This window comes from Bubalus kerabau, chromosome 9 (genome assembly GCF_029407905.1).
Source record: "Bubalus kerabau isolate K-KA32 ecotype Philippines breed swamp buffalo chromosome 9, PCC_UOA_SB_1v2, whole genome shotgun sequence".
NCBI classification, from domain to species: Eukaryota; Metazoa; Chordata; class Mammalia; order Artiodactyla; family Bovidae; genus Bubalus; species Bubalus kerabau.
The window spans coordinates 99198269-99212756 of NC_073632.1; the positions used below are offsets into that span (position 1 = coordinate 99198269).

At 40.1% G+C, this 14488-nt stretch overlaps 2 protein-coding genes across 3 annotated transcripts in view; one reads left to right on the forward strand and one right to left on the reverse strand.

Moving 5' to 3' along the window:
- Nucleotides 1-13800, forward strand: part of OPRM1 (opioid receptor mu 1) — a 162550-nt gene extending 148750 nt beyond the window's left edge. For both annotated transcript variants that reach the window (XM_055536031.1, XM_055536030.1), the window contains one exon: nucleotides 13762-13800. In XM_055536031.1, coding sequence (XP_055392006.1) covers nucleotides 13762-13800 — 39 coding nt within the window. The remainder of the gene's footprint in view (nucleotides 1-13761) is intronic.
- Nucleotides 1-14488, reverse strand: part of IPCEF1 (interaction protein for cytohesin exchange factors 1) — a 76351-nt gene that overhangs the window by 59735 nt on the left and 2128 nt on the right. Inside the window, exons 2-3 of the mRNA XM_055536032.1 lie at nucleotides 14449-14488; nucleotides 13660-13829 (exon numbers count right to left, since the gene is read on the reverse strand). Coding sequence (XP_055392007.1) covers nucleotides 13660-13829; nucleotides 14449-14488 — 210 coding nt within the window. The remainder of the gene's footprint in view (nucleotides 1-13659; nucleotides 13830-14448) is intronic.

Below are 14488 nucleotides of genomic sequence, written 5' to 3' on the forward strand. Positions count from 1 at the left end.
GACATTTGTCCTTCATATCCATGCTGGCAAAACTCATTTTCCTGCCTGCTCGTTTAAAAGAATAACCGAGATACACACACACACTCGCATTCACCTATCAATATATTTATATGCATACCAATAACTATATAAATGCAAATATATTAAACACACTTGCATGCTAAATCACTTCAGTCATGTCTGACTCTTTGCGAGCCCTCCAGGCTCCTCTAGCCATGGAATTATCTAGGCAAGAATACTGGAGTGGGTTGCCATGCCCTTCTCCAAGGGAATCTTCCTGACCCAGGGACCGAACCCACATCTTGTACGTCTCCTGCATTGGCTTTATGCAGGAGTTCTTTACCAGTAGCACCACCCAGGAAGCCCATATTAAACATATACTATAAATTAAACACATGTTGCTTTACATTCAACTTAGTATATGTGTGTTTGTAAATTCTATTTCCTGTTAGCTATTTTAAAGAATTTTAAAATATTTTAAAGAAATTTAAAATAGGGAACACATGTATACCTGTGGCGGATTCATTTTGATATTTGGCAAATCTAATACAGTTATGTTAAGTTTAAAAATAAAATAAAATTTAAAAAAAAAAAAAAATAAAGAATTTTTAAAACCAAGATTTCTGATTTCAAATTCTATGCATTAATGAACTATAATATATCCATATGTAATACAGCCATTAGAAATGATATATGCATATAGTATATATGTATAGTATATAGTATATATATATAGTATATAGACATGAAAATATTTTTGTAATAATTGCTTAGTGAAAAAATCAAGTTATGATCTCACGCATGGTATAACTGTATTTTTGGGAAACACAGAAAAATGTTTGCAAACTCATACACCAAAATGTTTGGAGTGATTGCATCAAGGTCACAGGATCATAATTCATTTAAATAAATAAATGATCTTAATTCACTCATTTCTTTCTGTCTCTCTCCATATCTGTCTGACATTTTAAACCATCTTCTTAATTATTTAAGGCATTTAAAAAATTATTTAAATTTCCGAGAAGCGAGAAGCTGGATTCCACCCAAAAAAGATGAAGTAAAACAGAGGAAGGTTGTGGAAACACCAGCAGAAGCACTAGGCACTGCCCCCCAGAGGAGAGGAGAGGAGATACCGCTGATCTCCCGAGGGCATTCCAGTCCCTGCTGTGAGCTGAGGACCATCCTCGGACAGCCCAGCCGCTGTCATGAACCCTGGGGTCCTCTGTCAAAGCACCAGTGCCCAAATACAGTGGACCTGCCCTAAGAACAAGACAACAGGCGAAATATTTCACAGCCTCGGAATTTCACAGCTTCTTCGGCAAAGTTTGGAAAGAATTGAAAGGAAAATAACATTGGCAATGTCAGCAACTGTTCCCACACTGTGGGAATTTAGCAACAAGAAGTCACAAAGGACAGCCTGCCTCAGTTACAGACTGCCCTGGTCATAATGGGTGTACATGTCTCTGCTCTTTTTTTGAATTTCCTTCCCATTTAGGTTACCACAGAGCATTGAGTAGAGTTCCCTGTGCTAAACAGTAGGTTCTCATTAGTTATCTATTTTATCCCAGTATCAATACTGTATATATGTAAATCCCAAGTATACCTTCTAGCTGCTTCACTTTGCTATACAATAGAAACTAGTACATTATAAAGCAACTACGCTCCAATAAAATTTTTAATAAATAAATAAAGCTACGGGTGGGGAACCATTATTTTAGAAATGCATTCGGAGGCCTACCAAGGAAAATACATGTTAAGACATGGTGATAGTATCACAGACAACAAATACATTAAACCAAAACCAAGCATCCATTTTAAAGGTCTTTTCCACATGCCTGAATTATAACGAGGGAAGGAAAAGAATTCAAAAGGTCTTCAGTCATTCCTAAATTCAGGCTCAAGTGGAACCTAAATTCGTTTTCCTCCTTTCACTCAAGTCATCATCTTGAGGGTAACCACTCACTTCCAGCTGCTAAAAAATCTTTTGCCATCCACCTTCCCTTCTCCTTCCTCATGCACACTCCAGGAACACTGGCTGGCAACAAGTGTATCCGTTTTACTTAAGTGGTTTGAATTGCCTTGGCTGAAGAAGCATTGTTAAGTACTGGAATTTTGTATGGGACACTCTCAGAAGCTGGTTGTTGGCCAAAACAATGAATACAGAGATCAGACAAATTAGAAGCCCATCATTCATACAGGATCTTGTTTGGTAGAACTCCAGGAATAATCAGGTGTTCAACATGCTTTGATTAATTGATTTATATAAATAATTGACAATTATGTAACGTGATAAGTAATTGTATTTTAAAAAATGATTGGTGCCTATTCTGTGCCTACTGGTTCTAGGCTCCAGGGACACAATTTTCTGTTTTTTGGCTTTTTTTTTTTCACTTTCTGGGTGTGTCATTTACTCTATATATTCAGTGATATCCCAAGACCAAGGTGGTCACCAGTATTCATGGAGGATAACTCTGAATGCTGAACACTGGCTTCTTTTTTTTTTTTTTTTGGTTGTTCCGTGCAGCATTGTTGTTCAGTCATGTCTGATTCTTTGTGACCCTATGGACTGCAGAACGCCGGGCAGCATATGGGACCTTAGTTGCCTAACCAGGGATCGAACCCATGCCCCCTGCAGTGGAATCCCAGAGTCTTAACCACTGGACTGCCAGGGGAGTCTCTAGAAACAGTTTAAATCAGAGAGATAAAAAATATGCCCTCAGGTGTTCCCATTATACTGGGGGAAAGGAAAAAAAGAATATAATAAGCTCTGATTGCAATATAAATTCTTACAGATTTTTTTTTAACCTATGCTAAACTTGTTCAGACATCTTCCCCAAAATCTATGTTAATAACTGATTACTAAAAAAAGTTAAGAAAACATCAACAACTCTTTCAAAGGGAGAGTTAACCCATTTCTTATTTTCTTATGGTGGAAAAAAAAAGGTGCTCTATATTGAGTGAAACTTTCAGAGCAGTTTTCTCATAAAAAGAGAAATTCAGGCTTTCAAGTAACATTTTCTGCAAAGGTATATTCAGTTTAATCTAAAAACCGTATTAGTCTTTTCTATAGAGATTCTCATAAAACCAATTCCAAGAAAAATCCCTTCCAAACCTAAGATCTTCCAAAATTCACATGACCTAAATATACAGCTGAATACTGAAAACCTCTGATATAGTCACGGTTACTTGAACCTGCAGACACGTGGAATCATTCAGGCAGTGAGGGGGAAAGTCAGTCACATTCGGGCTGGCAGGTTGAATTCTCAAAGAACTGCAAGGTCTGTATAATTGGTATACTGGAGTGGAGTGTGACTCCCCTGTTGGCTCAGACAGTAAAGTGTCTGACTACAATGCGGGAGACCAGGGTTCAATCCCAGGGTTGGGAAGATCCTCTGGAGAAGGAAATGGCAACCCACTCGAGTATTCTTGCCTGGGAAATCCCATGGGTTGAGGAGCCTGGTAGGCTACAGTCCATGGGGTCACAAAGAGTCAGACACGACTGTGAATCACTTGGAGTGGGTAGCCTATCCCTTCTCCAGCGGTTCTTCCCAACCCAGGAATCAAACTGCGGTCTTCTGCATTGCAGGCAGACTCTTTACCAACTGAGCTATCAGGGAAGCCCATTAAACCATATATTAACATATGGTTATATGTTTATATTAACATATAAACTCACCAGTTTACCAAAAGCGTTTATGAAATAAAGAGTTGGTGATTCACCTTTTTCTGTATGAGGCCCAGGGGTTCCTGGGCTCCCTTGAATCACTGATGCAACACCACAAAAGGCATCAATAAACGGTTACTCTACTACTAAAGAACATAGATTTCCTAGTAATTTTATACAAAGAATGTACAAAACTAAAATAAACCAGAAAAGTCACTGACAATGAGTCTAAGTGAAACTTCACATTTTTACCAACAAATTTGTCCTTCCTCAATTTTCATATTATTTTCCTGGTCTCTCCAGGCTCTAAAACTTGGAGTCGTTTTAGCTTCAAATATTTTGTGTTCTATATCAAGCGCTCCACATACCTTTCCCTTGCAAACTGTGTGAGTGCATACTAAGTCACTTCAGTTGTGTCCTACTCTTTGTGACCCTATGGACTGTAGCCCTCCAGGCTCCTCTGTCCATGGGATTCTCCAGGCAAGAATACTGGAGTGGGTTGCCATGCCCTCCTCCAGGGGATCTTTCCAACCCAGGGATTGAACCCATATCCCTTACATCTCCTACATTGGCAGGATGGTTCTCTATGACTTCCCTTGGCTTCCCTTCTCTACGACTTCTGGGCTTCCCTTATGGTTCATCTGGTAAAGAATCCTCCTGCAATGAGGGAGACCTGGATTCGATCCCTGGGCTGGGAAGATCTCCTGGAGAAGGGAAAGGCTACCTACTCTAGTGAATCTGGCCTGAAGAATTCCATGGACTGTACAGCCCATGGGGTCACAAAGAGGTGGACACGACTGAGCAACTTTCACTCACTTCTCTATGACTCACACCACCTGGGAAGCCCCACTTATTGTGTGCTGCTGCTGCTGCTAAGTCGCTTCAGTCGTGTCCGACTCTATGCGATCCCACAGACGGCAGCCCATCAGGCTCCCCCATCCCTGGGATTCTCCAGGCAAGAACACTGGAGTGGGTTGCCATTTCCTTCTCCAATGCATGAAAGTGAAAAGTGAAAGTGAAGTCGCTCAGTCGTGTCCGACTCCTCGAGACCCCATGGACTGCGGCCCACCAGGCTCCTCTATCCATGGGATTTTCCAGGCAAGAGTACTGGAGTGGGGTGCCATTGTGTACTGTGTTCTAAATTTTTAGTTTCCCCTCCAGTCTAGGAGTTCATGTTTCAACAACTGCATTCTGTCACCATCTCCTAACTGACCCTCTGAAAGCTCCTTTATTCTCCAATATAGCCCCTATATTGCCCCAAATCATCCTATACGATATATATATCATCCTATATTGCTCCAATATAGCCCCTATATCATCTTCCCCAGACTGAAGATGAAGCCCAGTCCAGGGAAGATTAAAAGTGATGATGGTTTGGGGAGAGATTTTATTTTAAAAAAGAAAAAAAAAGAGCAGGAAAACAAGAAAAGCTACTTAAAATAGAATATGGTTTTGGCTATGGCTTGACTCATGGGCTTTCAATGCTTTTCCCCCCTTTTGTTGAAAATAACATTTTCTTCTTCTTCTTTAAAGAAAACCATTGTATGTTTAATTTACCTTTTTTGTCTGTTGGTCTCCTCTTCGTCATGACTCCCTCTTTCCCCTCCCCCTTTTCCCAATGAAAGCCATGTTAAATTAAACACTGGATTGACTGCTTCATCTTTTTATTTTTAATGGAGAGTATGCCACAATTGTAAAGCAATAAGATTTGAGGTAAACAATATGAAAATTTTGCTTTTTGCTAAATGGTAGCAAGTTGAACGGTAATAAAAAATAGAGAAGGTGTTAGTTAAAAGTTATTGCTTCTTTCTCTACCTGAATTTTTTAAAAAATCAGTTGTCATCTAATACAAGTTTATATTCTATATACAAAAATTTGGAAGTCTAAAAAAATCATGGCTTTAAACTTCCACTGATGGGGCAGATAGGCGATAAAGATGAACTCTGAACTGCTACTAAAGATATGCATGTTTTTTATTGTGGGGCAGGGCAAGGAATTGAGGTGACTTTGGGGAGGTAGGTAGGTTTGTTTGTTTTTAGTTTCATCACTTGTTATCTCTAGGAGACTCGGAGCCAGTGATCCTTTTATTCTGCTACGGTCTTCAAAGAACTTACAAAAAAAGCAAAGGCCGCCAAAACTTAAATCTTTCTTGATTTCCCCCAGAACTTAAATCTTTCTTGATTTCCTATTTCGTTCTCCAGTGGTTCATGTTTTTAAATATGTATGCATGTATCTATTCTGTTTCTTAGATAAAAAATATTTTACCAAGGATCAAAAGAAGAAACCCTAGAATTAAAATGGGGAGATCTATTACAGTGGATTTCTTCTCGAACTGATAACGTTTAGGTTTTAAGCAAAATAAAGTGCCAGTTAACGTGAAACTCAATCACAAAGACTTGAGATTTTTGCTTTATGAAGACAGAGAATTGAAATTCTTTTATGCCATAAATGTGCATTCAGAGTCCATGAACCAAGCTCTGCTTTTACTTAGGGATAGAATGTTTTCCTGTCAGACCCCGTTCTTCCCATTTCTTGGTAGAAACATGGTATGGAGAGCATCTCTTGGCTTCCTGCAAGTGCACAGGGCACTCCTGCACAGCCCACTCGTACTGCCTACCAGCCCTGCTCTGACGCGATTTCTCCTGGTCCTGTTCTTCACTCCATATCCTGTACTTGATGGGAGTATGTGACATGCAGCTCTGACACTATTCCATTAGTATTTGTCTTTATACTGGTGCCCTTGCTTATTGCAAATGTCACTTACAGCAGCAGTTTAAGGGGCTCTGCTGGGCTGGAGAAACCATGCATTCAGGAGGCCTGTGTGCAGCAGATAACAGACCAGTCACATGCCTTATGAAGGTAGTCAGAAGACAGATCTGTAGGTTTGCTTCTCCACCTTCTGATACCATGAGCTAATGGGAAAAAAGGTTTAGGGGGTCTTAGTGTGTTAATGGGCTTCCCAAGTAGCTAAGTGGGTAAAGAAAAGGCCTACAATGCAGGAGACAACAGAGATATGGGCTCGATTCCTGGGTTGGGAGGATCCCCTGGAGGAGGGCATGGCAACCCACTGCAGTATTCTTGCCTGGAGAATCCCATGGACAGAGGAGCCTGGTGGGCTATAGTCCATGGGTCGCAAAGAGTCAGACACGACTGAAGGGACTGAGCACAGCACAGCACATAGCCCCTATATTACTATTTGGTTGGTATTTTCACAAGCCAATTTCATGAGGTCATCTTCAGACTCAAGAATCTGCAGTGGCTCCCTACTGCCTACTGACCAAATCCACATCCCTACCACGTGCATTTGGGGCCACACGTACTGATCCTGGCTCACCTCTCAAAGGGGAGGTCATGTAGCCTGACTTTAGTAGTGGTAGATCTTGGTCCGAATTCCAGTCCTGCCACTTACTCCTTAAGCAGGTTTGAGCAAGTTACTTAAATTCCCTGAGCTGCATTAAACGCCTTGAAAAATGGGAATAATAAACTCTATCTTGCCAGGGTTTATGAGAATTCAGTATAATGCCAAACACAATGGGTTGGCACAGTTCATTTATATTTTCATTCCTTTGTTCACATTAGTCCCCAGACTGGAATGCCCACCCTTCTACCCTCTGTCCTTAAAAAAAACAAAAATAATAAAAACTTTCAAGGCTGATCTTAAGAAAATCTTCTCCATGAAGACTTTCTAAATTCACTGCAATCCACAGGAACAATGTTATTTTGTTGGTGAAAATTATGTTTATCCAGTAAAGAAGGCTGGCTTCTTTGACCAAGGAAATCACACAGCTTTGGAAAATGATGAGATAAGGAAAAACACACCTTCCTAGATAGAAAGGGAGAAGAATCTTCCAGGAATAAAAGTTGCTTGGCAGAACTGTCCCACATTCAACCCAAAATATTTCCCTTTACCCAGAATTTTATAGAATTCATCTGTATTTCTCACTCTCAGAGCCATTTCTTCACCAATTTTTCTTTGATCATGTCATTTACACAGGTCTTTTTGTGTGCACCAGTCTCTAAGCTTTTAATAGAGTGAAGAATTGCAGTCTCTCATTTATTTGTAATTCTGCATTTATAACATCTACATCTACTAGTTAGTCCAAAGTATTTTTAAGTCCTCAATAAATACTGATGGGAGGATATATAAATGGGTGGGTAGGTGGATGAATGGAAGGATAGATGATAAACTTTTCATGTTTGGCTCATTTAGAAAGAGAATTTTAATATCTGTTATCTGTAATTAATATTAAACTGTGCTTTGTAATTAAAGCCTAAATTGTTTAGGCAATGCCTCCAAGTTTTATACTAGCTTAATGCATATGTTCCCTTGATTAATTTTGATAGCTCACATATGCTCTTAGATAAAGTAAGAAGATATGCCACCAAAATGATTAAATGCTCTGTGAGCAGAAACGTTTAGAACCTCACCGATTTTAAGTGGGTTATATAACAAAATAATATATATAATATTTACCATATGATCAGTCTTGGGTATAAATAAAATCCACAACATATTTCTCAAGGAACTATGCAAACTTTTAATGAAGAATTCTTAGAAAAGAAAAATAAGTTATAGCAAAAGGGGAAATCTTAAAGCTGAAAAAATATGATACTTTTCACCAATAAGTAATCACATCTTTAGGACCTATCCTGTCACTATTTCATAGCAACACACCTGAAAGAAAACAATAATTCAAAACTTTGTCTGTCCTCCTCCAGAGAGAAGATGCTGATCCCAAACATCAGTCTTCAGATGTGCCTGGAATCCAGGTGAAAAGCTCGAGTGGAGGGGATTCCCTGGAAAGTCTTCCTTCTCTCTTTCAACATTTCTGCCCTAACCTGGTGATCTGGATCAATAAACCCTTGTTTTCAGCCAGAGGCCATGGTTAGAAAGAATCTAATAAAATAAACTCTAGTAAGACATTAACAAAATGGGAGCAAGCAGTTGTGTGGGACCCATTTGGGACCATGGAAACCTTCTAGCAAATCTCAAATTGGATCTTGTCCTGTATTTTTAAGAACAGACATGACTAGGTGTGACTATATATATATATTTTTTTTTTTTTAATAGATGTTATTTTACTGGAAAATCATTTTCCATCAAAAGCCGTCTTTACTCCCCAGCCCATTTCTCAAAACCCCCACGGGTAAGATAAATGCTGGTGATTCCTAAATCTTGTTTATTTATAAAATCAACAAATACAACAGGAGTGCCTAGTATGTGTCAGACACTGCCTAAGAGGCTAAAGATATACTCAGTCTTGCTCTACAGAGATTACTATCAGTAGTGGAAAACAGCAAGACTAACAAGATGTACAGGCTTCCCTGGTGGCTCAGACTGTAAAGAATCCGCCTGCAATATGGGAGATCGGGCTTCAGTCCCTGGGTTGGGGAGATCCCCTGGAGGAGGGCATGGCAACCCACTCCAGTATTCTTGCCTGGAGAATTCCATGGACAGAAGAGCCTGGCAGGCTTCAGTCCACGGGGTCACATGGAGCGGGACATGACTGAGAGACTAAACACACACAACAAGATGTACAAAAGAGGAAGATAAGTGTAATAAGTATTAAGCATAGGCTGCCATGGGCATAGAAGAGGTGGCCTAATCTGGGTCAGAGGAAAGGTAAGGACACTAAGGGGATCAGCTACTCAAACTAAAATTTGATTTAGGAGGAGGAGTAAGCTTGATGGTATTGAGTGGGAGAAAGACTTTACAGGATGAAGACAAAGAGTTATCTGAGCCAATAAACAGCATATGCAAAGGCTTAAAGAGAGAGCTGGCATACATGCCATTAATAAAGAATTAAAATTAGTTCTGCAGTTGCAGCTTGGGTGGCAGTGTAGAGGGTGGGGAGAGTAAGACAGATACAGGCCAGGAGATTATCAGGAGCCAGGAAATGAACTGGTACTTTAGGGGCAAGGAAAAGCACTTGTGTGGATTTCAATCCAAGATTTTAAACAGCCTGGATTTTTAAGGCTGTTCAACTTGAATATGGTTTTGTAAAACATGCCATAAACTCTTGTGTGCAGCATGAGATTCTATGCGAGTAAGATGGGGTGTGAAAAGCGATAGATGAATGTCTAGACTTGACCTTTCTCAAGAAAATCTGCGTAGCATTTTTTAAAGCAGCAAAGAGTGGTGGAAGAAGGAAGTACACCGTGTGTCGGTTACTAGGTAACGACAATAACAAAACCCTGAGAGAGGTGAGAGTGGCGTCTCCTCAGGTTGTCAGGTAACAAGAGCGACAAGCAGAGGGATGCCACGACAGCAGCTGGACTTGCACATCAGCCCAGCCTCACGTTTCACTTCTAGAGTTGCTCTTTCTGAGCCCCTCTGAAGGCAGACAATAGCGGGGAACCGCATGGGACCAAGCTTATCCTGGTCCCTGCATGGAGTCAGGTTGGCATAGGACAAAACATGGGGCTGAGTAAGGGGCTTAAGGGGATCTGTTTTACCTCCGTTAGGATTCTGATCACCTGGAGAATGTGTGTGAGTTCCCTGAGTCTCGGCCTTCTCCCAACGTTCAAAATAGGTTGACAACTGCTACTTCAGAGGGTATTTTGGAGGAGTTAAAAAAAAAAAAACATGTAGGAAAGGTACCTTGAGTCTCCCTTGGCATTTGGCAGGCATTTGGTAAGAGGAGGCTCCAGCTATGAAACCATCAGCTTCATTACCGTATGAAAAAGAATGGGCAACAGGGAAGGTAGAAGAAAAAGAAGTTTCTTCATAAGGCATAGATGCCTCGGGAGCTACTTTATTGAGTCTGAATTCCTTGAGTGGCTTAAAGTAAATAAATGTTCTCAGCCTGAGGGTATGTGTTTGGCTCTTACTTCACAGTTGATATTCACATGGATGGCAGGACTATGACTCTTAAATTAAGTATTCACTGAGTAGACTTTTTCCCCCAAAACAAACATATAATTAAGATGTCAGGGTGTGTGTGTGTGTGTAGAGATGACTCCTCTATAATACAGCATAGAATTAGGGAGCTGAAAGGGTTGTTCTGTTATATACCACTAGCTGAATAGGATAATTCTCTGGCCAGATAACAATAAGTTTATCTCCATTCAATGTTGCTAATCTATTTCTGCTCGAATTCATAATTTGCTCCCTGAGTATTGCTTTATGTGTTTGTATGACAGCAACTGAGGACAGGGGGCCTCGAGGGGGTCTGATGGTCCCTCCTTTTCCTCTTTCTCATCAAGTCTCCATCAACAGTGCTGGTCCCTATGGAAGCATGAGATTCCTAATGCCTAAAATAGGTAATTCATTGCTCCCTTAAGAGAAACAAGCCAAATGAACTGATGAGGCCAAATAAGCCAACTCTGTAACCATGTGTGGTTCAGAGGGGATTCAATTCTATGAAGACAGGAACAGCACCGAGAACATATTGGAGGGAAAATGCGACTGAATGAGGAAATTAATGCCAGGCTTATATCTGAGCTTTTTTGCTTCCCACAGATGTGCTATGCTCCATCAGCACCCAATCTTCCCAACAGTCTCAGAAAATTCCTAAAGAGCTATTAAAAAGTAAATTGGTAAGCCGTCTCATTTCATAAAAGATCCAGACTATAACTTGCCACAACTAGCCAAAAGCAAAAGCCTAAAACATTATAAATGAGAAGCAGAAAATTGTATTAACCCTAATTTATTAACCTTCATTAAGAAGGAAGCTGTATTATTTACAATAGCCAAGATACAGAAACAGTCCAAATGTTTATCCATGGATGAGTGGATTAAGAGGATGTGAGTGTGCTGCAGTCCATGGGGTCGCAGAGTCAGACACAACTAAGCAACTGAACTGAACTGACTGAGATATGTAATTAGTAGAATATTATTCAGCTATAACAGGCTTCCCTGGTGGCTCAGATGATAAAGAATCTGCCTGTAATGCAAGAGACTTGGGCTCAATCCCTGGGTCAGGAAGATCCCGGGTGGGTACTGGGCTACCCACTCCAGTATTGTTGCCTGGAGAATCCCATGGACAGAGGAGCCTGGCGGACTACAGTCCATGGGGTCGCAAAGAGTCGGACATGGCTGAGCTGCTAACACACACACACATTCAGCTTTAAAAATAATGCAATTCTGCCACTCGTGACAACGTGGATGGACCTTGAAGGCACTATGTTGAGTAAAATAAATTAGAGAAAAATGAATACTGTATGCTCTCACTTTTATGTAGAATCTTTAAAAAAAGAAATAAACCTAAGCTCAAAAATACAGATAACAGATTGGTGGCTGTCTGAGGTGGAGATTGAGGGGTAAGCAAAAGGGGTGAAGATACTAAAAACACAAACTTTTAGTTATAAAATAAACAAATCATAGGGATGTAATGTACAATACTGTGACTATAGTAAATAATACTGTATTGCATATTTGAAAGTTTAAAGTAAACAAATCTTAAACTTTCTCATTAAAAAAAGAAGAAGAAGAGGGACACTGTATTTGTTTAGGAAAAACCCCTTAGGACAGAAAGTGAGAGCCCAGCCCAAGGTTGCCTTAATTTGGATAAAACCACTCCATGCTAGAGGAGATGATGAATGTATCCAGGAGAGAACAAAAGAGTGAAAAGGAGACAGCGGAGGATTACATATTCTACAAGGTGGTTCTTACTTGTGAACCTCCCAAATCTTTAATAAAATTGCTAAAACTCAAAAATATATATTGTTATAAAACTCAGTGAAGAATTTTGTACCAGGTTTTGGGTGAAACCAAAGCAATAAACTTAGGAGCAGGAGACAGAGGAGGGGGCGTACAGAGAGAAGCACAAGAGAGGGAGCTGATTCCAGGGCACTGGAATTGGATTTGAGTGCAGTTTAACCAGACCCTTACAGGACAGGTCCTTGGGTCACGTGGATACACAAGTTTTCGATTAGTGGCCAGTGAATGTAAATTTCCTAGCTGAAAATTTCACCTTCAAACTACACAGGTCACTTATTTTACATTTATAAAGTTACTTGCCCTAAAGCTCTGTTGCTCAAGAGATGGGCACACAAAGATGTTTTTAAAGAATTGGTGTCATATAAAAAGAACTGTTCTGGCTTGTGGTCAATTTTTAAATGATTTCCCCTTAATAAATTAAAGGACATCCATTGCTGACCTTTACTCAACCAAAACGGGAAACAAGTTCTCCTTAGATCAGCAATTGGCTACTCGGGGTTAGTGGAGAGAGTTCTTCTGTGAAAAGTCTCTGCTCAATATTCAACAACATCATTGTTTTCAGAATGCCTCAAGCCAGGAAGGATCAGCATACTTTTTTTTTTTTTTAATTTTGATCATTACACATTTTAACAATAACTTTATTTTCAGCCCTTTCCAACAGAAAACTCGCCTGCAAAATAGATCTCAAAAGTACACTGCCTATTACAGGATAAATTAGGCAACTTTCTTATCAAGACTTGTCCAAGGATCATTAGTTTAAAGCCATCAGTGTACATGCCAAAGAACAAGAGCTGACAGTCAGCGACGCAATGTTGGCACACAGGTTAGAGATTCCAAAACCAACCCCTGCCCACTCCAGCCACAGAGAAGGTCAGAGGAAAAGAAAATAATGAAGGAGGAAAAATGAAAACAGCTTCTGTGGACAGAATCAGTTTATACCCTCAACTTTTCTTTAAGTTGAGACCCTTTTTTTAGTAGAGATCTTAGCAATGTCAAGTGTCCATAGCAAGTGTTGTCCATGGAAATCCTGAAATGATTAGCATCTCTTATGGCAGAGTAACATTAACTGGCCCTGAAATCCTCCTTCAAGACAGGTATACATTGGGATGCTCCTCTCCAACCAAAGATTAGTCAAGCGGGATGGTTTTCTCCTCCAAGTACAACAGAAAAACCTACATATCCACAGAAACAGTTTCCAGAGCTTATTGGTTTATTTGCTCTATTTCAAGTCCCAGAAATTGAAATGATCTTTCCCATAGGGACCACCTGCTGCATCATGATCTCTGACCCACCCTTTGTTGAAGAGGGAAGAGGAGGAAGAGAGTGGACTCACCAGCTGATTGCTGTACCAGTACAGCGACGACCCCTTCAGGACCACCCAGAACTTTTTCCATTTGTTGCCTAGGAAAGTTCCTTTCTCCTTTTTCTTATAGAGCCACCCTTGGCAGTCAGCATGCCCCAGGTCTTTACATGATATCCTCCTTCGACTCATGCTGAAAAAACCTGCAAACGAGTACATGAAAAAGTAGGTAACGTCGTATCCTGATTTATAAGACAGAGTGAAAGGGAACGGTACACTGTTTACCTTCAGGAAGTTGGATTTTTGTACCAAGATTTATGCAAAGTAAATGTGAAAATTAAAGTAATTTACCGATTTTATTTTTAAACATTCATTTGGTGCTTAGAAGGGACAAGATCAAAGAAACAGTGAGACACATACAGGTGTAAGTCTAAGAACATTCTTCAATCGAGTAAATTGAAAACATGAAAATCATGATTCTGGCAGGCACATCACTGCACTAACCAGCTTGTTTCAACAATAATAGCAGTACTTGTGCAAGAGATGGAAAAGGGTTAATGCCCACCTAGAAACACAGCCACTTGCCGACTCAGTGCCAGTCTTTGTAAGCTCTATTGACATACCACGGGGGATTAATCCAAATGAACAGCAAGCCATCATTTCTTAAAATTGATCCAAAAACAAGAACCCCACATTAATCTGTCATCCACGTCCTTGTATTAGCATTAAGACAGACAAAAATCGGATCCCAAAGAAGACATCCAGGAGAACACGACACTCACACACACACATAGGGGATAAAGAAACAAAAGATCTAATTACCTTGAGTTTTCTTTCTCTGCTTCTGACGCAAGGGAACCTG